Here is a 24,566-nt window from a genome sequence, read left to right on the forward strand (position 1 = left end):
GCTCACTTACATTTACCCACATACTCATCCTTTATCTCTTCTGTATTTCTCTTTTACTTCCCTTTTGCCTAAAATACACATCTTTTAGAATTTCCTTTGGTCAAATTCTGCTGGTGATGCACTTTAATAAAGACACTGATTCCAATTTTTCTTTTTATATTTGTCTGTGACAGCTTTCCCCTGTCTCACTTCTAAGCATGCGGATAAGAAAGCCCAGGTGATTTGTCAAAGGTGGGACATTCAAACAATGCACAGGAACCTTTACTCCAGCCCTACCCCCTAAACATTATAAAAACCTCAAGCCAGTCTTCTTTCTTTGCTCTCTCAAGACATGTTCAGACCAGCTTTGAAAGCCTCCCCTGCTCTCCTCAGAAAACCTCACATAAATTTTAACACTTTTCATATTCTGTTGGAGTGTATGTGTCTTGGTATCTAAACCAAATTTTAGGTGACAGTCCATTTGCTCTGCAAATGGCTACAACATGGACTTGTTCATTTTTTTCTTTGTTTTTCTTTGGTTAATCTGAAAATGTATTTTGCCCACATTCCTTTATTTTTGTTGAATATAGTATTTTTGTAGTTTTTTTCCAGTGATTTTAGATTTGTTATTTCTTGCTACCATTTTTTGATTGTTTTTTGACTAACATTAACATCTTTTAAAATCCTTCTTGGCTCAGGAGACTGCCCTTCTCAGGGCTAACCAATTCTTAGAGATAACAGAGGGCCCAGCCAAGAGCATGTCTTTGATATGAAAACTAACCAGTCCAGAGCTATACCTCCTTTATGTGGCCCATACACCCCAGGAGACATTAATCTTCTGCTTTAATCATCTCAGTGCCAGGTACCAGGCAGCCAGAGACCACCCTATACCTTAAAGCCCATTGAAATTATTCAAAATAACCAATCCTAGGCTGTTTACCCTGCCATACCTAGCCTTTTCCACAGAAACTCAATAAAGGCCACAACCTAGACTCTTCCCTTGATCCCACCCCTTCTGCCTCCTGGCCAATGCTGGTGCTTTCCCTTGTGGTCCTGCATGTGTTGTGTCTCCTGTTTCTAGGATTTGACAGTATAATATACTTTGTTTTTCTGAGCTTTTCCTGTGTCCTCTCCTATGGTCACACCTGACTGATCATCATATGAAAGAACACAGAAGACCACTTAATGTTAAATCAGAAAACCAAAAACAAAGAGCAAAATGTTCAAAGATATCCTACTCTAAAGAAGTGGCAGTTAGATTGTCAGCTGGTTTTTCAATAGCAAATGAAACCAGAAAACAGTAGCTGAGAGTGCTAAAATAGCTGCCTATCTAGACTTCTACACCCTATGTGGTTTTAGCCTTTTGGAACTTCAACATAATCTATAGTAATTCTCCTATTAGACATCTTATCTCTGGGTGTCCCTGGGTTTTGACTTCCATCCCTGTTGCCTCAGGATGGGCATATATCTTCATGGTAAAAGTAGCTTCAAATACTCTATTTACTTCTCTGAGATCTTGGTTTGGTAATTCTTACTATTTTGCTGACTCTTGGTTGCTTTTATGAAAACTAATTCTATGATACACACACACACACACACACACACACACACACACACACACACACACAGAGTATTCTTAGTTGAGAGTAGTAAGTAGAAGTAACCACTGGGTTGAAAAGAAACTTTTACCCAATAGGTGCTAGAGTTTTGAAATAATTACTATTCAGTTCCTTAATTTCTTGGTAGGGCATCCCACAGTACTCTCTGTAATCTGAAGACAGATAGTGCAACGATTTAGAATCCTCAGATCAGTAATCTAGGGTAGGGATTCCATCACAGAAATAAAACTGGGATGAGATGACAAAAAGGCACATGAAGGGATGCCTGGGTGACTCAGTTGGTTAAGCGTCTGCCTTTGGCTCAGCTCATGATCCCAGGTTCCTGGGATCGAGTCCCACATCAGGCTCCCTGCTCAGCGGGGAGCTTGCTTCTCCTTATCCCTCTTCTGTGCTCCGTCTGCCTTTCTCTATCTCTGACAAGTAAACAAAAATCTTTTTTAAAAAGGCACGTGAATATTCCAACTGATGGTGAATTTTAATTAATTTTTTAAATATTCTGATTTTTTCTATAACTGTATATTAGCAGCATATATTATATAAAATATACAGAAAATAAAGCCCCAGAAGTAATAAGGACAAATATTTAAAACATATTTGATAATATTTAAATCAAAAAGCCATTTCAGGGCACCTGGTTGGCTCAATCAGTAGAGCATGTGACTCTTGAACTCTGGGTTATGCCCCACACTGGGTGTAGAGATTACTTAAGGAAAAAAAAAAAAGGAAATTTCATCAATAAAATTTATTTTAAAAAAGATCTATTTCAAATCAACAGTAACAACAAAGAGAACAAAATTGAGTCTTTACTGTTTTAATAAGCCATAAAATAAAGTTAAAGGAAACAGATTTGAATATGCAATCTGTACTTAAATACAGTAAGCAAAAGCTCCATAGAGAAATGAGCAAATAATATAAAAATATACATTTAAATCGTATGAACATAAATACATACTCAATATATTTAAAAGACAACAACAGAGAGAAAAACATCCCCCCCCCTTGGAGGTTGGCTAAGAATAAAATAAGAGAATTTAATTAATTAATTAATTAATTAATTATTCAGAGATTAAAAGAGCAGTCCTCTTCCGTCACTGCACAGCTGCCCTCCAGGAGCTGGAGCCCAGATACCTTGTGGAGTAGGTGCAGGTAACGCGCGGAAGGAAGCCAGGGGCATTGTGGGGACTGTAGTCCAGGAAGCGTCTGCATAGGATTTCCGCTTCCGGCCGCTGTGTCAGATCCTGGGAGATCAGCTGGCCCTGCTCTGAAAATGACTTGTGCCTTACGGTGTCCTGAGCCGGTCGGGTTGTAGGGGTTGGAGGTGCTGTGGGCGCGGGAATGGAAAGAAGGGGTTGGCGGAGTGGAGCGGTGACACTGGGAAAACTCAGACTGTTGTGTGCGCCTACGCCCGGAAGCGCGCGTCTGTGGGCCCGGGGCGTGCGTGCTGCGCATGCTCTCCCGGGAACGACCAGGAGCTACAAGTTCTTGGCACTCTTACTTGCCTGGGACCTGTCCTGGGACCTGTCCTGGGTCCTGAGAACGCGAAGGGTTGGCGTCGTTCAGATTTCACTAGTCTAACGGGAAAGACAGACCAAATGGCTAATTTCAACACAACACGATAAGAACTTTACTCCCTAACGAAGGCGACTTTCACTGTCTTGTAGCTTTATGATTAGTCATGAGCGCCTAGAAGTCAGAGCGTGGCCTACTGATCTGTGTGTCCCTAGTACAGCCTTTTCTAGCCATGTTCATTCCCTCTCTTCTGGCGCACCACCTGTATTGTCCGCAGGAGTACCCGGCCTTTCTGTAGGTTGAGTCTGGCAGTGAGCGGAGCCTGCTAGGATCCTCCTGCCAAGGCCCTTTGCCCAATCCTCAGTGGATGAGGCCAAACGATTAGTTTCGGAGTCTGAAATTCACCAGAATTATGACCCTTTATTTTGTAGAATAAGTGTTAATCATTCGGCAAGTGAATAGTGTTAATTTTGGTCCTGAATAAATAAATACCAGTCCCCACAACATAATGTTTTTGCATGCACAGCCCTGCGCGAAGAGAAAATTAAAATTATAGAGTGGAAGAAGAAGAAGCACCCTAAGCAGCAAGAATACTTTCTGAGAGGAAACACTTCTGATCTGAGACCTCTTGCAACAAATCAAAGAAAGAACCTAGAGAGTTTGAAAAGAGAAAAGACTTTGGAATTCCTGAGCCTACACTCTTCCTCAACTTTTGGCCCAGGAAAAAAGATGTCTTGGGAGGAGGTGACAACCATAAAGAGGAAGGAAAGAGGGAGACAATGGAGAAAGTATAATCCAGAAGCTTGAGTCAGGAGGTGACAGAGTCTAGGATGGGAAGGGAACAAAAGACCTTTAATGGTGGGCAAATTAGAAAAACAATTGATCAGGTAAGGGGTCTAATGGTCTCAGTGGAGTAAATGGTTCACTTCACTCCTGAAGCCATACTGGCTGATATGGGCTAGTATGGTCGCTCATGGCTACTTTCGTTTTTACCAGCTGTGTTCTCGACACTTTATCCAGAAAAGGAGACCATGACCCAGTTACAGGTGAGTTACTCTTTATTCCTTCTGAAATGTTCCCTAATCACTCAGAGTTGCTGATCTTTGCTCCTTTTTAGAAAAGATAAAATATGTTAGCATTTAGTGAACACCTAATATTGTCAGGTTCTTTTAGACATTTTAACAATTCCTGTATTTATGTCTTAGAGGAACTGCAAAAAGTAGAAATGGATGATGATGATGATGATTTCCATTTTGAGGCTGACGTAAATCTCTCAGAGATAATAAGAGAAGTGTTAGTGGTCATAAGGTGTTCTAATTAATAATTATTTTATGGGAAAATATTTTAAGGTTATGTAAATCTCTTGTTTATCAGAATGTCATCCAATACATACAACATTCATTTATGATTCCTTTGTAAACCAGTTATTACTATGATGTTTGCCAACTGGTTTTATAACTGTATTATTCTTTCTACATTTATTATTGTTTTTCTATAAGGAGGAGCTTTTCCTTCTACTTCATCTGTTCATTTATTTATATCAGGAGGAACTCATAGATATTTGTCCAATAGTTTATAATCTGTTACTATCAGTATTGTTTTTGATGCTGAAATTATCCAAATTTTTTTCTGTGAAAGTCCATTCAAACCAGCTGCTGTTTCCTTTTGACATATACCTATCAGTTTTTGAGTGTGTTTTCTTTTTTTTTTTTTTTAATCACAACAAGATACTTTTAGAATCATCTTATTCTTTCCTTGTCTCTGTCTTGGAATCAGCCAATTCTCCAAGGAGTTTTGGTTGCTTTAAGGGAAAATGGTGTTGTAGAAAACAAATGTGGGTGTTAGGTGTGCTCATTGCTAGTATGATGTTATTTCTTATAGGCCCTCCCAGTGGACAAACCTATATACAAATGTGCATGCACATGTATACATATATCTACATACATATCTACACATATCTATATCTATATATTAAAACCATTAATTCATACCAATACCAGTCCAACACCATAGAATTCATTCATGTATTTTTCCTTGCGCTCTTTGTAATTCCCTTCTCCAAAATGAGAATCCTGGTCTCATTATCATAAATATATTCACTCATTTGCTCAATCCTAGAATACACAGAAAGTAGGGTTTTTTTTTTTTTTTTGAGCCCATACACATGAAAAACAAACCTACCAACTACAGTTCAATATTTGATTACATTTCTTATTATCTCAAGACTGAGGACATATAGTCGAAATACTGGTTCAAAAATTACTTGGGTTAAGTTCTTTTTCGACCCTTTTGGTGTGGATATGTTATTCATTTGAAATAGTTATGTTCATTTCATTTTCTTTGTATTCCTGTAATGGATTAGATTTTGTGCTGTCCCCCAATTTATATATTGAGACCCTAACCCCCAGTACCTCAAAACGTGACTGTATTTGGAGATCATGCCTTTAAAGAGATCATTAAGTTAAAATGAGGCTGTTAGGATGGGCCCTACTCTAATTTGAACAGTATTCCTATAAATTTGGACACACAAAGAGACAACAGGGCTGGGTGCAGTCAGAGGAAAGACCATGTAAGGACACAGAGAGAAGGCAGCCATTTGTAAGCTAGGAAAAAGGCATCAGAAGAAGCCAAACCTGCCAACAACTTGATCATGGACTTCTAGCCTCCAAAACTGTGAGAAAATAAATTTCTGTTATTTAAGCCAACCAATCTGTGGTATTTTATGATGGTAGACCTTACAAACTCATACAATTCCATTTTAGAAAATTTCTCCCATCCTTGTTGATTTTTTTTTTTTTTTTTTCTGGCATGGAACATTAACATGGTTCTACAGTTCTGAACTGTACTGAAAGGAAGAGTTATTATTCCGTTTCCTTTTTCACTTCCTCATCTGAATCACCCCTGTAGGTCATCAATCTCATTAGATTCAGCTTTATATATTTGTCCCACTTTGTCAATTTTTTCCTCTCTTTTGCTCTCTTTCTTTGAGTAAGCAAATTTCTTTAAATATTTATCCTTTTCGTAGGTTTTTAGTTTATATTACTAATATATGTAATAAAAATATATATATGCAATAGTGTGTATGAGAGAGAGAAAGAGAGAGAGAGAGAGAGGGAGACAGAGGGAGAGCGATTCCTCTATGGATTACAGCCTGCATCCTAGATTTCATAAATCAAATAAAACTTGACACTCAAAGAAGTTTCTTGAAACTACAAGAACCTCAGAGCAATATAACTTGATTAGCCACCTCCTCCTCCTCCTTACTATCAGCTATTGGACTGTTTTTTGTTGTGTATTTCTATGTAGATTTTAACGCCATGAGATATCATTATAGAATGAATAGTTATTTAAATTTAGCTAAATATTTACCATTTTGTTGATATTCATTTCTTTCTTCATTTTCATACTTTCAGCTGAGATGATTTTACTTTGACCTAAATTAACACCAGTTAGTATTTCCATTTGGATACACAGATAATTAATACTCTTAATTTTTGGTTGTTTCAAAATGATATTTATTTTGTCTTCATTTTCAAGGGACATGATTAGTCTAAAAATGCCCACAAATTCTTTGAAACTTCTCCAATTGAAAGATTGAATCTAATGCCCTCTCTTGGGAATTTGCATAATGGTTCACTTCTAATGAATAGGATGTGGTGGGAGTGATGCTGTGTTACTTCTGAGGCTAGGTCATAAAAAGGTGATAAAGCTTCCACCTGGCTCTTTTCATTTTGGAACATGTGCCTTTAAAGCCCTGACCATTAAGTAAGAAGTCTAACAAGATCACAAGACCACACTGTGGAGCGATCACATAGAAAGTAATATTGGAGAAGTCCCAACTTTTGAGTCTTCTCAGCACCAGACATGTGAGTGAAGAAGTTCTTGAGATGATTTCTACCTAGCAGAGACTTGAGTGACAGCCACCTCATTATTGTTCTATACCACTAAGCTTTGGGTGCTTAGTTACCAAGAAGTATGTGGTACAGGATATTTTTACTGGGTATTAATTTCTAGCTAGGCAGTTATTTCTTTTCAGTATTTAAAAAGATCTCATTCAGTTATCTCCTGGCTTGCATCATTTCCATGCCACTCAGTTATTCAGTATTCTTGCTACTCTATTTGAAGGTAATATATTAAGATTCTCTTTCCTCCACCTCTTGGGCTCCATTTTAAGATTTTCCCTCTTGGTTTACAGCAATTTTCCTGGGATGTATCTTGATGTGTTTTTTTATTTCATTTTGGTTTTTGTTTCTTTGTTTTGTTTTGTTTTATCTTGCTTATATTTAATTTACACTACTTGAATGTGTGGCTTTATGTTTTTTGTCAGTTTTGGAAATTCTTATTTTGGAAAATTCTTATTTTTTTTAAATTTTATTTATTTATTTGACAGAGACACAGAGAGAGAGGGAACACAAGTAGGGGGAATGGGAGAGGGAGAAGTAGGCTTCCCGCAGAGCAGGGAGCCCGATGTGGGGCTTGATCCCAGGACCTTGGGATCATGCCCTGAGCCGAAGGCAGACGCTTAACGACTGAGCCACCCAGGCACCCTGAAAAATTCTTATGTTTTTAAGTGTTACAGTGGCTGCATTCTCTCTCCTTTTATAATATTCAGATTACACCTTAGACCTTCAATCGTCATTTTTCATATGTATCTTGTTTTTATTATATTTTTAAAAGATTTTATTTATTTATTTGAGAGAGAGGGGATGGGGGAGGGACAGAAGGTAGAGGGAGAAAGAATCTCAAGCAGACTCCCCATGGAGTGCAGAGCCCAAGGTGGGGGGGGTGCTCAATCTCACAACCCTGAGACCATGACCTGAGCTGAAATAGAGTTCGATGCTTAACCAACTGAGCCACCTAGGAACCCTAATGTATTTTTTATATTCTTTGCATTTCAGAGCTTATTGGAATATTTCCTACTGACTTTTTCCTTGCTTTATCTGTGTTCAGTCTGCTGCTTAACCCATCTGTTCTTTTTTTTTTTTTGCCATTTTATTTTATTTTATTTTATTTTTTAATTTTATTATGTTATGTTAGTCACCATACAATACAGCATTAGTTTCTGATGTAGTGATCCACAATCCATTGTTTTCGTATAACACCCAGTGCTCCATGCAGTACATGCCCTCCTTAATACCCATCACCAGACTAACCAAACCCCCTCCCCCCTCCCCTCTAAAACCCTGTTTGTTTCTCAGGTCCATAGTCTCTCATGGTTCATCTCTCCCTCCAATTCCCCCCGCCCATTTTTCCCTTCCTTCTCCTAATGTCCTCCATGTTATTCCTTATGTTCCACAAATAAGTGAAACCATATGATAATTGACTTTCTCTGCTTGACTTATTTCACTTAGCATAATCTCCTCCAGTCCCATCCATGTTGATGTAAAAGTTGGGTATTCATCTTTTCTGATGGCTGGGTAATATTCCATTCTATATATGGACTATATCTTCTTTATCCATTCATCTGTTGAAGGGCATCTTGGCTCTTTCCACAGTTTGGCTATTGCGGACATTGCTGCTATGAACATTGGGGTGCATATGGCCCTTCTTTTCGCTACATCTGTGTCTTTGGGGTAAATACCCAGGAGTGCAATTGCTGGGTCATAGGGTAGCTCTATTTTTAAATTTTTGAGGCACCTCCACACTGTTTTCCAAAGTGGCTGTACCAACTTGCATTCCCACCAACAGCTTTGTAAGAGGGTTCCCCTTTCTCCACAACCTCTCCAACATTTGTTGTTTCTTTCCCTGTCCATTTTGGCCATTCTAACTGGTGTAAGGTGGTATCTCAGTGTGGTTTTGATTTGGATTTCCCTGATGGCTAATGATGATGAACATTTTTTCATGTGTCTGTTAGCCATTTGTATGTCCTCCTCAGAGAAGTGTCTGTTCATCTCTTCTGCCCACTTTTTGACTCGATTATTTGTTTTTTGGGTGTTGAGTTTGAGAAGTTCTTTATAGATTTTGGATACCAGCCCTTTATCTGTAGTGTCATTTGCAAATATCTTCTCCCATTCTGTGGGTTGCCTCTTTGTTTTGTTGACTGTTTCCTTTGCTGTGCAGAAGATTTTTATCTTGATGAAGTCCCAAAAGTTCATTTTTGCTTTTGTTTCACTAGCTTTTGGAGATGTATCTTCAAAGAAGTTGCTGTGGCCGATATCAAAGAGGTTACCGCCTATGTTCTCCTCTAGGATTTTGATGGATTCCTGTCTCACATTGAGGGCTTTCATCCACTTTGAGTTTATCTTTGTGAATGGTGTTAGAGAATGGTCGAGTTTCATTCTTCTGCATGTGGCTGTCCAATTTTCCCAGCACCATTTATTGAAGAGACTGTCTTTTTTTTTTTTTAAGATTTTATTTATTCATTTGAGACACAGAGATACAGAGAGAGAGAGCATGAGCAGGGAGAGAGGCAGAGGGAGAAGGAGAAGCAGGCTCCCCGCTGAGCCAGGAGCCCGATGTGGGGCTCGATCCCAGGACCCCGGAATCATGACCTGAGCCGAAGGCAGACGCTTAACCATCTGAGCCACCCAGGCGCCCCGAGACTGTCTTTTTTCCATTGCATGTTTTTTCCTGCTTTGTCAAAGATTATTTGACCATAGAGTTGAGGGTCCATATCTGGGTTCTCTATTCTGTTCCATTGGTCTGTATGTCTGTTTTTGTGCCAGTACCATGCTGTCTTGGTGATCACAGCTTTGTAATATAGCTTGAAATCGGGCAACGTGTTGCCCCCAGCTTTGTTTTTCTTTTTCAACATCTCCTTGGCGATTCGGGGTCTTTCTGATTCCATACAAATTTTAGGATTGTTTGTTCCAGCACTTTGAAAAATTCCAATAACCCATCTGTTCTTAGTTGCAATTATTCTGTTTCATCACTTTAGAACTTCCATTTTATTTCTTTTCTATACTAAAAATTTTAATCTTACAATCTTTGCCCCTACTTGTTATTTTAACAACTATTTTTTTAAAAAGATTTTATTTATTTGAGAGAGAGAGTGCAGAGGGAGAGAGATAGAGAGCACGAGCGGGGGCAAGGGGCAGAGGGAGAGAGAGAAGCAGGCTACCCGCTGAGCAGGATGCTGGAATCATGACCTGAGCCAAAGGCAGACGCTTAATGGACTGAGCCACCCAGGTGCCCCTTAGCACATATTTTTGATTATTCTCTTATCTGGATTTCCTATGGTTCTCTTTTTAACTTTTTTTTCCTCTCTCTTGGGTTTTTTTTTTTTTTTTTTTGGTTGTTTTTTTCATATGTATTGAAATTTTTAGTTGAATTCTGGTTACTTTATATAAAAATGTGGAAAATTTTATTCTGCATAATATTATCTTCCTTTATCTATTGCTTTTTTGAGCCAGTTATGTTTGGTGGCAGATCACTTTATTTAGAATAATTCAAATCTGAGTCTTTAGGCAGTATAATATGCACAAAAAAGAAATAAAAGGAATCCAGATTAGAAAAGAAGAGCCAAAATTGCCTTTTTTTCCACTTAGCATAATGTTTTCAAGGTTCATCTTTGTTGTAGCACGTGTCAGTACTTTATTTCTTTATTACCAATCAATATTCTGTCAGATGGTCATATCAAATTTTGTTTATCCATTCATCAGTTAATGGACATTTGGGTTGTTTCTACTTTTTGGCTATTATGAATAATGCCGCTATGAACATTCATGTACAAGTTTCTGTGTGGACATAACGTTTTCATTTCTCTTGGCTATATACCTAGGAATGTAATTGCTATGTGGTAACTTTATGGCTAACTTTTTGAAGAATTACTGTTTTGCAAATCAGCTGCACCATTTTACATTCCCACCCAAAATCTATGAGGGTTCCAACTTCTCTACATCCTTACCAATGCTTGATATTGCCCATCTTTTTTATTATGGCCATCTTATTAAGTGTAAAGTGGTATCTCATTGTGGTTTTGATTTACACTTCCTTATGACTAATGATGTTGAGTGTCTTTTAATTGTCATATTGGTCATTTGTGTATTTTCTTTGGATAAAGTCTATTCAAATTGCCCAATTTTCTTTCTTTTCTTGTTGGCTTTACTTCCTGTCTTTTTTATTATTATGTTCAATTAGCCAATATATAATAAATCATTAGTTTTTTATGTAGTGTTCAGCAATTCATTATTTTTGTATAACACCCAGTGCTCATCATTTGTCTTTTATTGTTGAGTTATACAAGTCTTTTTATTAATTTATTTTTATTTTTTAAAAGATTTTATTTATTTATTTGAGAGAGAGAGAGCTCATTAGCAGGAGTGAGGGGCAGAGGGAGAAGGAGAAGCAGACTCCCCGCTGAGCAGGGAGCCTGATGCAGGACTTGATCACAGGACCCTGGGATCATGACCTGAGCTGAAGTCAGTTGCTAAACCTACTGAGCCACCCAGGCACCCTATAGAGTCTTTTAAAATATGCTATGGATACAGGTCCCTTATCATATATATAATTTGAAATATTTTATCCCATTTTGTAGGTTTTTCTGTTCACCTTCTTGATGGTGTTCATTTTCCATGTTTTTGTTGCAAATACATAGAAATACAATTGATTTTTATATATTTATTTTGTATTATTGATTATTGCTAGGTGCACTGATTAGTCGAATTATTTTGAGGACCTCTTGAGATTTTCTCTATAGTCTATCATGTCATTTCCATATAAGGACAATTTTCATCTTTTATGTATATCTTTTTTTTTCTACTTGACTTATACGTTCTAGAAATTCCAGTATCATATAGAATAATGGTGGCAAGAAATAGACATCTTTTTTTTCCCTGATCTTAGAGGGAACACTTACCATTAAATATTTGTTACCTTATAGGCTTGGAGGTAGATGTTCTTTATCAAATTGTGAAAACTCCCCTCCATTCCTAATTTTCTAAATTTATATCATGAATAGATGTCCAATTTTGTAAAATGCTTCTTCTGTTTGAGTATGGTCATATGATATTTCTTTTTGATATGTTGATGTGGTAGATTACATTGATTTTTGATTATTGAACCAGCTTTGTATCTGTGAAAGAAATCCAACTTGATCAAGCGCCATTTTTTAAATATATTCTTGAATTCTACTTGCTTATATTTTGCAAAGAATTTGCATCTATAATATAGAGTGATACTTGTCTGTAGATTTCTTTTTGGTACTGTCTTCATCTGATTTTGGTATCGGGATTACTGGCCTCATAAAATAAACTGGGAAGCAATCTCTTTCTGTTCCCTGCAAGACAATTTGTGGAATTGGTGTTAATTCTTTAAGCAGTTTGTGGAATTTGACAGTATATTCATCTGGGTCTGGGCATTTATTTTTCAGGAGTTTTTAAATTATTAACTCAATTTTCTTAAAAATTATTTCAATAGTGCAATTCAACTTGTCTATTTCACAATAGATGAATTTTGGTAGCTTGTGTTTTTGATCAATTAGTCCATTTCATTTTAGTTGTTAGATTTATATCTTTATAGAATTATTCATAATGTTACCTTTGTATTATTTTTATATCTTCGGGGTCTATGATAACATCCCCTGGTGTATTCCTGATATTGGTGATTTGTGTCTTTTCTTTTTAAATCTGTGTTAGTCATATTAAAGTTTTGTAAATTTATTGACTTTTTCAGAGAACCAGCTTTTCGTTTTGTTGATTTTTCTCTATTATGTTTCTGTTTTCAATTTCATTGATTTCTGCTTTTATGTTTAATATTTTCTGCTTCCTTTTGGTCTATTTTGCTCTTCTTTTTAGTTTCTCAATGTGAAGCTTAGATTTTTTTTAAGTTTATTTGAATTCCAGTTAGTTAACATACAGTGGGATATTAGTTTCAGATGTACAATATAGTAATTGAACACTTAAATACAACACCTGGTACTCATCACAACAAGTGCACTCTTTACTCCAATCACCTATATAACACATACCCCCAGCCACCTCCCTTCTGGTAACCATCAGTTTCTTCCCTCTGGTTAAGAATCTGTTTCTTGCTGTTCAAAATCTTTGGGATGCAGCAAAGGCAGTCATAAGAGGAAAGTAGATAGCAATACAAGCTTTTCTCAAGAAACAAGAAAGGTCTCAAATACACAACCTAACCCTACACCTAAAGGAGCTGGAGAAAGAATGGCAAATAAAGCCTAAACCCAATAGGAGAAAAGAAATAATAAAGATCAGAGCAGAAATCAATGAAATAGAAACCAAAAGAACAGTAGAATGGATCAACAAAACTAGGAGCTGGTTCTTTGAAAAAATTAACAGGATTTTTTAAAAAATATATTTTATTTATTTATTTGACAGAGACACAGCGAGAGAGGGAACACAAGCAGGGGAGTGGGAGAGGGTGAAAGAATTAACAGGATTGATAAACCCCTGGCCAGACTTATCAAAAAGAAAAGAGAAATGACCCAAATCAACAAAATCATGAATGAAAGAGAGGAGATCACAACCAACACCAAAGAAATACAATTATAAGAACATATTATGAGCAACTATATGCCAGCAAATTAGATAATCTGGAAGAAAAGGATGGATTCCTAGAGATGTATCAACTATCAAAACTGAACCAGGAAGAAATAGAACACCTGAACAGACCTATAACCACTAAGGAAATTGAAGCAGTCATCAAAAATCTCCCAACAAACAAAAGCCCAGGGCCAGTTGGCTTCCCAGGGGAATTCTACCAAACATTTCAAGAAGAATTAATACCTATTCTTCAGAAACTGTTCCAAAAAATAGAAATGGAAGGAAAACTTCCAAACTCATTTTATGAGGCCACCATTTCCTTGATCCCCAAACCAGACAAAGACCCCATCAAAAAGGAGAATTACAGACCAATATCCTTGATGAACATGGATGCAAAAATTCTCACCGAAATACTAGCCAATAGGATCCAACAGTACATTAAAAGGATTATTCACCACAACCAAGTGGGATTTATCCCTGGGCTGCAAGGTTGGTTCAACATCCGCAAATCAATCAATGTGATACAATACATTAATAAAAGAAAGAACAAGAATCATATGATCCTCTCAATAGATGCAGAAAAAGCATTTGACAAAGTACAGCATCCTTTCTTGATCAAAACTCTTCAGAGTATAGGGATAGAGGGTATATACCTCAATATCGTAAAGCCATCTATGAAAAACCTACAGCGAATATCATTCTCAATGGGGAAAAACTGAGAGCTTTCCCCCTAAGGTCAGGAACACGGCAGGGATGTCCACTATCACCACTGCTATTCAACATAGTACTAGAAGTCCTAGCCACAGCAATCAGACAACAAAAGAAATAAAAGGCATCTGAATCAGCAAAGAAGAAGTCAAACTCTCACTCTTTGCAGATGATATGATACTTTATGTGGAAAACCCAAAAGACTCCACCCCAAAACTGCTAGAACTCATACAGGAATTCAGTCAAGTGGCAGGATATAAAATCAATGCACAGAAATCAGTGGCATTCCTATACACCAACAACAAGACAGAAGAAAGAGAAATGAAGGAGTTGATCCCATCTACAATTGCACCCAAAACCATAAGATACCTAGGAATAAATCTAACCAAAGAGGCAAAGAATCTGTACTCAGAAAACTATAAAATACTCAGGAAAGAAATTGAGGAAGACACAAAGAAATGGAAAAATGTTCCATGCTCATGGATTGGAAGAGCAAATATTGTGAAGATGTCAATGCTACCTAGAGCAATCTACACATCCAATTCAATCCCCATCAAAATACCATCCACTTTTTTAAAAGAAATGGAACAAATAATCCTAAAATTTATATGGAACTAGAAAAGACCCCGAATAACCAGAGGAATGTTGAAAAAGAAAACCAAAGCTGGTGGCATTACAATTCTGGACTTCCAGCTCTATTACAAAGCTGTCATCATCAAGACAGTATGGTACTGGCACAAAAACAGGCACATAGATCAATGGAACAGAATAGGGAGCCCAGAAATGGACCCTCAACTCTATGGTCAACTCATCTTTGACAAAGCAGGAAAGAATGTCCAATGGAAAAAAGACAGTCTCTTCAACAAATGGTGTCGGGGAAATTGGACAGCCACATGCAGAAGAATGAAACTGGACCATTTCCTTACACCACACACAAAAATAGACTCCAGATGGTTGAAAGACCTCAATGTGAGACAGGAGTCCATCAAAATCCTAAAGGAGAACACAGGCAGCAACCTCTTTGACCTCAGCCACAGTAACTTCTTCCTAGAAACATCGCCAAAGGCAAGGGAAGCAAGAGCAAAAATGAACTATTGATTGGGACTTCATCAAGATAAAAAGCTTTTGCCCAGCAAAGGAAACAATAAAAAAAAAAAAAAAGACAAACGACAGAATGGGAGAAGGTATTTGCAAATGACATATCAGATAAAGGGCTAGTATCCAAAATGTATAAAGAACTGATCAAACTCAACACCCAAAGAACAAATGATCCAATCAAGAAATGGGCAGAAGACATGAACAGACATTTTTCCAAAGAAGACATCCAAATGGCCAAAAGACACATGAAAAAGTGCTCAACATCACTCGACATCAGGGAAATCCAAATCAAAACCTCAATGAGATACCACCTCACACCAGTCAGAATGGCTAAAATTAACAAGTCAGGAAATGACAGATGTTGGCAGGGATGTGGAGAAAGGGGAACCCTGCTACACTCTTGGTGGGAATGCAAGCTGGTGCAGCCAATCTGGAAAACAGTATGGAGGTTCCTCAAAAAGTTGAAAATAGAGCTACCATACAATCCAGCAATTGCTCTACTGGGTATTTACCCCAAAGATACAAATGTAGGGATCTGAAGGGGTATATGCACCCCGATGTTTATAGCAGCAATGTCCACAATAGCCAAACTGTGGAAAGAGCCAAGGTGTCCATCAACAGATGAATGGATAAAGAAGAGGTGGTATATATATACAATGGAATATTATGCAGCCATCAAAAGAAATGAGATCTTGCCATTTGCAATGACGTGGATGGAACTGGAGGATATTATGCTCTGCGAAATAAGTCAATCAGAGAAAGACATGTATCATAATATCTCACTGATATGAGGAATTCTTAATCTCAGGAAACAAACTGTGGATTCCTGGAGTGGGGGGGGGGGGGGAGGGATGGGGTGGCTGGGTGATAGACATTGGGGAGGTATGTGCTATGGTGAGTGGTGTGAATTATGTAAGACTGTTAAATCACAGACCTGTACCTCTGAAACAAATAATACATTATATGTTAAAAAAAAAAAAAGATAGCAGGAAGGGAAAAATGAAGGGGGGAAATCGAAGGGGGAGATGAACCATGAGAGACTATGGACTCTGAGAAACAATCTGAGGGTTCTAGAGGGGAGGAAGGTGGGGGTTTGGTTAGCCCCGTGATGGGTATTAAAGAGGGCACGTTCTGCATGGAGCACTGGGTGTTATATGCAAACAATGAATCATGGAACACTACATCAAAAACTAATGATGCAATGTATGGTGATTAACATAACATAATAATAAAAAAAATTAAAAAAGAGTCTGTTTCTTGGTTGCCTCTTTTCTCCCCATGCTCATTTGTCTTGTTTCTTAAATTCCACATATGAGTGAAATTATATGGTATTTGTCTTTCTCTGACTGACTTACTTCACTTTGCTTAATACTCTCTATCTCCATCCACATTGTTGCAGATGGCAAGATTTCATTCTTTTTGACAGCTGAGTATATATACCATTCATCAGCCAATGGACATTTGGGCTATTTCCATAATTTGGCTATTATTGATGATGCTGCTATAAACATCAGGGTGCATGTGTCTCTTTGAATCTATAATTTTGTATTCTTTGGGTATACCTAGTAGTGCAATTGCTGAATTGTAGCATAATTCTATTTTAAACTTTTTGAGGAAACTCCATACTGTTTTCCAGAATGAGTGCACCAGTTTGCATTCCCGCCAACAGTACAAGAGGGTTCCCCTTCCTCCACATCCTTGCCAACAGCTGTTATTTCTTTTGTTGATTTGAGCCATTCTGACAAGTGTGAGGTGATATCTCCTTGTAATTTTGATTTGTATTTCCCTGATGATGAATAATGTTGAGCATCTTTTCATGTGTCCATTAGCCATCTGTATGTCTTGTAAATGACATATCTGATAAGGGGTTAGTATCCATAATATAAAAGGAACTTATAAAACTTAATACCCAACAAATGAATAGTCTAATTAAAATATTGGCAAAGACATGAATAGACATTTTTCCAGTGAAGCTTAGATTTTTGACTTCAGACTCCATCTTTTTTCTCTAAGCATTTAGTACTGTAAATTTTTTCTTTCTGTCCTGGTTTAGTTTATCCCACACATTTTCATGTGTTGTATTCTTATTTTTATTCACTTCTATTTAGTTTGTTTGTTTTTGTTTTTGTTTATTAAATTTCCCATGATACTTTCTCTTTGACCCATGGATTATTTACAAGGAAGTTGTTTGGTTTCCAAGTGTTTGTAAATTTTCCTGTTATCTTTTTCCTTTTATTCCTTTTATCTTTTATTGATTTCTAGATTGATTCTATTGCAGTTAGAAAACACACTCTATAACTTTAATTATTTTTTTAATTTATCAAAATATAGTTGACATACAATATGATATTAGTTTTCAGGTGCACTGCCTAATGATTCTACGATTATTTACATCACCCAGTGCTCACCATTATAAATGTAATTACCATTTGTCACCATACGTTATTACAATATCATTGACTGTATTCTCTAGTGTACTTATCATCATTGTGATTTATTTATTTTATACTTGAATTTTTTTACCTTTTATTTTGCATTCATTGAGGTTTGGTTTATGTCCCAGAATATGGTACAAAAGTCCTTAGAGCTCTGTTTTTTTTTTTTTTTTTTTTTTCAGTCAGGTTTCTCTCTGTTGTTCAGCGTAGGTAATTTCTCTTTTTAGGATCACCAATTTGTTCCTCTGTCCTTTCCATTCTTTTATGGAGTCTATCTAATGGAATATGCTTTTGTTAAGCAGATACCATTTGTCCTTCAGCTAAAGGAAATGTTCCTATATTACATTTCTAATTTTGTTTCTATTCCATTTATTGAATTCTCTATTTCAGGGATGCCAGTTAATTCTATTGTGTAGATCTCTTCCTTATCTGTATTAACTATGATTATTTTTAGAGCTTTCTTCAATTCTAATATTTTTAATAGCTGGTGCCCTGGCATGGGAATGGGGAAAATCTTCCCAGGACAACCTTGAACTCTTGGTTAGAGGCCTGAGGTCTGCTCCTCCCCTCTCAACCTGGGAAAAAAGACTTCTGGGGACTATGCCTCATTCTCCCAACTCCATATTTTGCCTCAAAAATTGGCAAATCCCTGGCAGGCCTCCCTGCTTCTGAAGAATAGTGTATAAGGGCTTCTGCTCTTGATGGCACATTTCCATGATTTCTCCCCCTCAAACTCCCTACTCACTCTTTATCCACATATCCATTTTCTTATGGTGCCTATTAAATCATGGCCCATCAGTATTGTTCATGTAATTATATTCCCAAATTGTTTTCCAGGGACTCTGTTTTCTTTTTCTAACAACAAAATGAAAACCATTTAGGAAGAGACAGATTTGGACATTTTCATTTATAAGCTGAAGAAGAATTTTCAAAGAAAGATTCTTTGAAGACTGACCCCCAAAATGGGAATAATTATGAGAAAAAAAAAATGCCTAGAGAATATCAGAGGAGAAAACTCTAGAAGATAGGATTGGAGGTTGAAAGGAAAGACAGTTTTTCCTTTAAGACAAGAAGAACAGGGGCGCCTGGGTGGCTCAGTCATTAAGCGTCTGCCTTTGGCTCAGGTCATGATCCCAGAGTCCTGGGATCGAGCCCCGCATCGGGCTCCCTGCTCAGCGGGAGGCCTGCTTCTCCCTCTCCCACTCCCCCTGCTTGTGTTCCCTCTCTCGCTGTGTCTCTCTCTGTCAAATAAATAAATAAAATCTTTAAAAAAAAAAAAAAAGACAAGAACAACATGGGGCACCTGGGTGGTTCAGTGAGTTAAGTGTCTGACTTTTGATTTCAGCTTAGGTCATGATCTCAGGATCATGGGATCAAGCCCCATGTTGGGATCCATGTTGGGCGTGGAGCCTGCTTGAGATTCTCTCTCTCTCCATCTTCCTCTGCCCCTCTGCCCCACCTCTCTCTCTCTCTCAAAAAACAAACAAACAAAAAAAGACATGAAGAACATTAGTGCAATGAGTGAATTTATAAAGAGTTGGGATTTCCACTTCACAACTTATGTGTTGGATAAATCCAAGGTCTGAGCACTGTCAAAATACTTCCTATACATCTCCTCCATGTTTACTGTGACCATCATCTTCACCCTTTATCTTATGAACACTTTTAGATAGCTAATAGAGTATGAATGTGCTTGTATTTTAGGATCCAGTGACATCCAAAGATGTTGTTGTGGACTTTACCAAGGAAGAGTGAAGCCAGCTAAAATGAACCCTCCACAGAGAAATCTGTATAGAGAAGTGATGTTGGAGAACAATAAGAGTCTGGTCTCAGTTGGTAAGGACAACTTTCTTTTGTCACTGGGCCTCCTATTGAAGGGTCTTTATTTCCTTAGTTATTAGAAGACATGAGTTTTCAGGGTGTTTCGCTCGGCTGGACTTTAGTCTCAAAGCCCACAAGACATAGTATATTTGTAATATAATTTACTGCAGATAAATTGTCTTTATTTTTTAAGAGTTGATATGAGGAGATTCTCTATCCCGACTCTCTCTGAATCCTTCTCATATGTTGTGAAGTGGATTGATAAGATTTTTCAGAGAGCCTAAATGTTAAGTGGCTGGGATTGAATTTTCAAATATTTATTATATCTTTATTTCCTCATGAGTAGGATGTCAGCCCTTCGAAGACAATGTTATCTCTCGACTGGATCTAGAAGAGGAGACATGGATGATGAGGAAAGCACCCCTGTGAGGCAGTTTTCTAGGTGAGAATAGAGGGCATGAAATCTTGCAACTGGTGAATAAAGAAGGCATTTCTTTAAATATTGGATGAGTAATTTATCTCAAAGGCCTCTATATTTTCCCTTATTCTTTATCCCTCTATTGTATTGGTTTCATTTTAATATTTCTCAGGGAAAGATGTGTTCTTCCTTAACTTAAAAGTTTACGTTTCCTTTTATCAAGATCCTTGCCTCTTTTCTCTTACCCATCTCTTCCTCTCTTTGACTTTACTCCCCCTCACTCTGGAAGAAGCTCAGAGTACACCAAACAGAAAGAAAAATACCACAAAAAATTTTAAAAATGTATCTCATATTCAAACTTATGAAATCTAAAATCAGAAGTCTTGAAGGCATCAGAGAGTGGAAATGGGAAGTGAGTACAATTTTCTACCAAGGAACTAGCATAATAATTACAACAGACTTCTCAGCTGAAACCAGGTAAGCAAGAAGACAATGAAATGATAGTGTTTAAAGAAAGAAAAAAAGTCAATCCAGATTTCTATATCTTTATCTATTGAATATATCTTCCAAAGGAAAAAATAAAGACAGTCTCAGACAAACACTGAGGAATTTATTGCCAGGAAACCTAATCTACTATAAATGCTTAATAATTCTTCAGGCAGAGGAATATGATATAGCTCAGAAACTTTTCTCTATACAAAAAGATGAAGACCATCAGAAATGGAGTGAATGTAGATAAAATTTTCTTATTTTTAATTACTCTAAAATGCTACTTAAAGCAATAACAGTGACAACATATTTGATGTTTTAACATATGTAAAAGCAAACTGTAAGACAACACTAGCACAATGGAAAAAAGGAATAATTGTAAATATAAAATCCTAATATGAATAACATAAATTACATGAAGCAGTATAATATTATTTGATGACAGATTCAAAATACTTAAAATGCATGTTTTAAACCCTAGGCAACAACGATTACAGTTTTTAAAAAGAGGAATAGGGATGCTTGGGTGGCTCAGGTGGTTGAATGTCTGCTTTTGGCTCAGATCATGATCCCAGGGTCCTGGGATCAAGTCCTGCATCGGGCTTCTTGCTCAGCGTGGAGGATGCTTTTCCCTTTGCCTGCCACTCCCCCTGCTTGTGTGCTCTCTCTCTGACAAATAAATCTTTTTTTTAAAAAAAGACGAATATTTTTTTAAATTTTATTATGTTATGTTAGTCACCATACAGTACATCATTAGTTTTTGATGTGGTGTTCCACGATGAATTGTTTTCGTATAACACCCAGTGCTCCATGCAGTATGTGCCCTCCTTAATACCCATCACTGGGCTAACCAATCCCCCCTCCCCCCTCCCCTCTAAAACCCTGTTTGTTTCTCAGAGTCCATAGTCTCTCGTGGTTCATCTCTCCCTCCAATTCCTCCCCCTTCATTTTTCCCTTCCTTCTAATGTCCTCCATGCTATTCCTTATGTTCCACAAATAAGTGAAACCATATGATGATTGACTTTCTCTGCTTGACTTATTTCACTTAGCATAATCTCCTCCAGTCCCATCCATGTTGATGTAAAAGTTGGGTATTCATCCTTTCTGATGGCTGAGTAATATTCCATTGTATATATTGACCACATCTTCTTTATCCATTCGTCTGCTGAATTTTGTTCCTTGTTGTTTGTAGCACTGAAGTTCCAGTTTTCTTGCTGATGTTGGCTGGGGATCACTCTTAGTTCCTAGGAGCTGTCCTCAGTTTCTTACCAAATGGCTACTCCCATTTTCAAAGGCAGAAATAAAGAATGCTCCTAGTGTCAAATATCTTACACTTCAAATATTTTCCTTTTGGAAAACCCTAGTCCTTTCAAAGGTCTCACTTGATTAAGTCAGGTCCACAGAGAAAAATTTTTGTTTCTTTAAAATCAACCATAGCATATGATATAACCCAAACATAAAAGTGATGTTCCATCATATTTACAGATGCTTCTACACTCAGAAGAATATTATGGCATTTAGATTATTGAAGTTCATCTTATAATTTTGCCCACTACAAATAAATTTCACAAAGTTGTTTCTCAAACCATAATATAATTAAGCTATAAATCAATAACATAATATTTCAAAATGAGAAATTATCAAAAAAGTTAAATATTCTCCAATATTATTTCACAGCAATTCCATTCCTAAGGATTCACTCAAGATAAATAAAATTATGTGTCCATATAAATACTTGTTCAAACAGTTGTACTCATAATAACTCAAACACAGGAATAATCCAAATGCCAATCAAAAAGTGAATGAATAAACAAATTGTGGTATAACTACATAATGGCATGAAACTCAGCAATAACAAGGAATGCACTACTGATACCACAACAAAATGGGGAAATATCAAAACAATTATGCTGAGTTAAGCCAATTGGAAGAATACATATCCTCACATTTTTGGAAAATTCTAGAAAATGAAAACTCACCCATTGTGACAAAATGCAGATCAGTGGTTGCCTAAGGATCGGAGCAGTGGGAAAGATAGGCTAGTAGAGAACTGAAGGATATTTTGGTGTTATCTGAATCTTGATTTGGGTGGTGGGTTTCAGATATGCGTGTGTGTGTGTGTGTGTGTGTGTATGTTTCAAATATGTTTCTGTCAAAATTTATTTTGTAGAGTTTAAATAGATATAGTTAATTGTGAGTATTCAATGGCAATAGTTTTAAAAAGGATGCAGAGATCTAAAACCAAATACAAGTAGTAAATCATGTGTGATTCCTTGCCCAAAAAACTAACTGCAAAAAATCCATTTTTCTTTCAATAACTATTTGAAGATAGAATGACTGTTAAGGAGGAGATCTAGGTTATGGTGATCTGAATCTCATACCATATTGGAGGAAGTATTTAAGAAAAATAAAACAAAATTTAATGTAAAATTAGCCAATAAAGTTGGAGAGATGTTGGTCAAAGGGTAATTTTGAAACTAGATGATGGATAAATTCTGGAGATCTAATGCACAGCATAGTGATTATAGTCAACTATACTGTGTTATATACTTCAAAATTTCCAGAGACTAGATCTTAAATGTCCTTGACACAAAAATAAATGATAATTATATAAAGAGGTAGAGGTTTTAGCTAAAGCTATAGTGGTGATCATATTGCAATATATAAATGTATCAAATCAACATGTTGTACACGTTATATTTACATAATGTTATATGTCAATCTCAATAAAATATATAAAGAAATAAATGATAAAGAAAATAAATTGTGACAAATTACAACTTATAAAATCGTATGCTCTCTGTCGCTATATATACTATACTTTCTGACAGGAGAAAACTTCTGTTTTAATTATCCCTTAAAAATTGAATCATCTATTTATAGTGAGATATATTTGATGATTAAAGGATTTATTTTCATTACAGACTAGCTTATACCTCTGTACAATGTAAGTCTTGCTTCTGCTGTACCATCTGGTACCAGGCACTGTAGGACATGTTCATAATGAAATGCAACCTCATAATGAAATATACCCTACACCTTTGTATCGTGTGACTGGGTGAGTTGGTAAGAGTGAGCAGAAGTATTCTGAGAAACTATTTCAACCCTGAGATGACTATATGTGATAATCAATAAATAGGGTAGGCTGATTTTTGTGAGTTTTTGCAACCAGTGGGGCTCAAAGATTGGCGTTTTGGAGATCAGCAGGCTTGGCTGGGAGAGAGACCTGTGGGTGCTGCCCTATTCCTAGAGAGAAGGCACATAAGAAACACCAGGGCAGATGGCATGATCTGAGTATCTCCTGAGGCACATAGGGAGAGACTGTTTGCTCTTCTTGGAGCACATCTGTGAGAGGTGGTACTCTCAGAGTCACCTCTCCAGGGATGAAAGAGCTGTCTGGTACCATTTCCCTCCCCCACCACTCAGCATAGGTACAGAGACACATGCTGAGGGCGGCTAACCTGGACACTGGCTGTTTAGCCTGCTTTGCTCCAAATCCCATGTCCCTGTACTCTGGCATAACTTCTCTTCTCATTCAAACCTGCATCTGTCCCATAGTGATGGGACCTTCCCAGATGCCCAGCTCAGGCTCCTGCCACATCAGATCCCTAATGTTTGGAGTTTTAAAAGTCAGGTGGCACTGGGGTGGCTCAGTTGGTTAAGGGTCTGACTCTTGGTCTTGGCTCAGGTTATGAACTCATGGTTGTGAGATCGAGTCCCACATCAGGCTCCAAGCTCATCATGGAATCTGCTTATTTCTCTCTCCCTCTCCCTCTGCCCCCTCCCCTACTTTCTATGTCTTTCTCTAAAATAAGTAACTAAATCTTTTATAAAAAGTCAGTATGCTTGGCTGGGATAGAGAGCAAAGTACACTATGCTGCTCAAGGCAGGCAAGCAAATGAGAGAGTGTGAAAATAGCAATCTGAAAAATGCCTGGGTCTCACAGGGGGAAATGATTAACTCTTCTGGGAGTGCTTCCCTGAGAGCAGCAAGCCTGGTGACCTCTCTCTGGGGACAAGGGAGCTGGCTGGTGCCATTACCTCCCCTG

General features: G+C 37.2%; 1 protein-coding gene across 1 annotated transcript; it reads left to right on the forward strand.

Moving 5' to 3' along the window:
• Positions 1-3,540: 3,540 nt before the first annotated feature.
• LOC116623830 (zinc finger protein 568-like) lies at positions 3,541-20,081 on the forward strand. Its single transcript, XM_032391318.1, has 4 exons — positions 3,541-3,994; positions 4,104-4,153; positions 19,495-19,626; positions 19,958-20,081. Exons 1-4 carry the CDS (start codon positions 3,963-3,965, stop codon positions 20,038-20,040), a joined length of 297 nt encoding a protein of 98 aa, XP_032247209.1. The 5' UTR covers positions 3,541-3,962; the 3' UTR covers positions 20,041-20,081.
• The last annotated feature ends 4,485 nt before the right edge of the window (positions 20,082-24,566 follow it).

The sequence above is a fragment of the Phoca vitulina genome, unplaced genomic scaffold (genome assembly GCF_004348235.1).
Source record: "Phoca vitulina isolate PV1807 unplaced genomic scaffold, GSC_HSeal_1.0 scaffold61, whole genome shotgun sequence".
NCBI classification, from domain to species: Eukaryota; Metazoa; Chordata; class Mammalia; order Carnivora; family Phocidae; genus Phoca; species Phoca vitulina.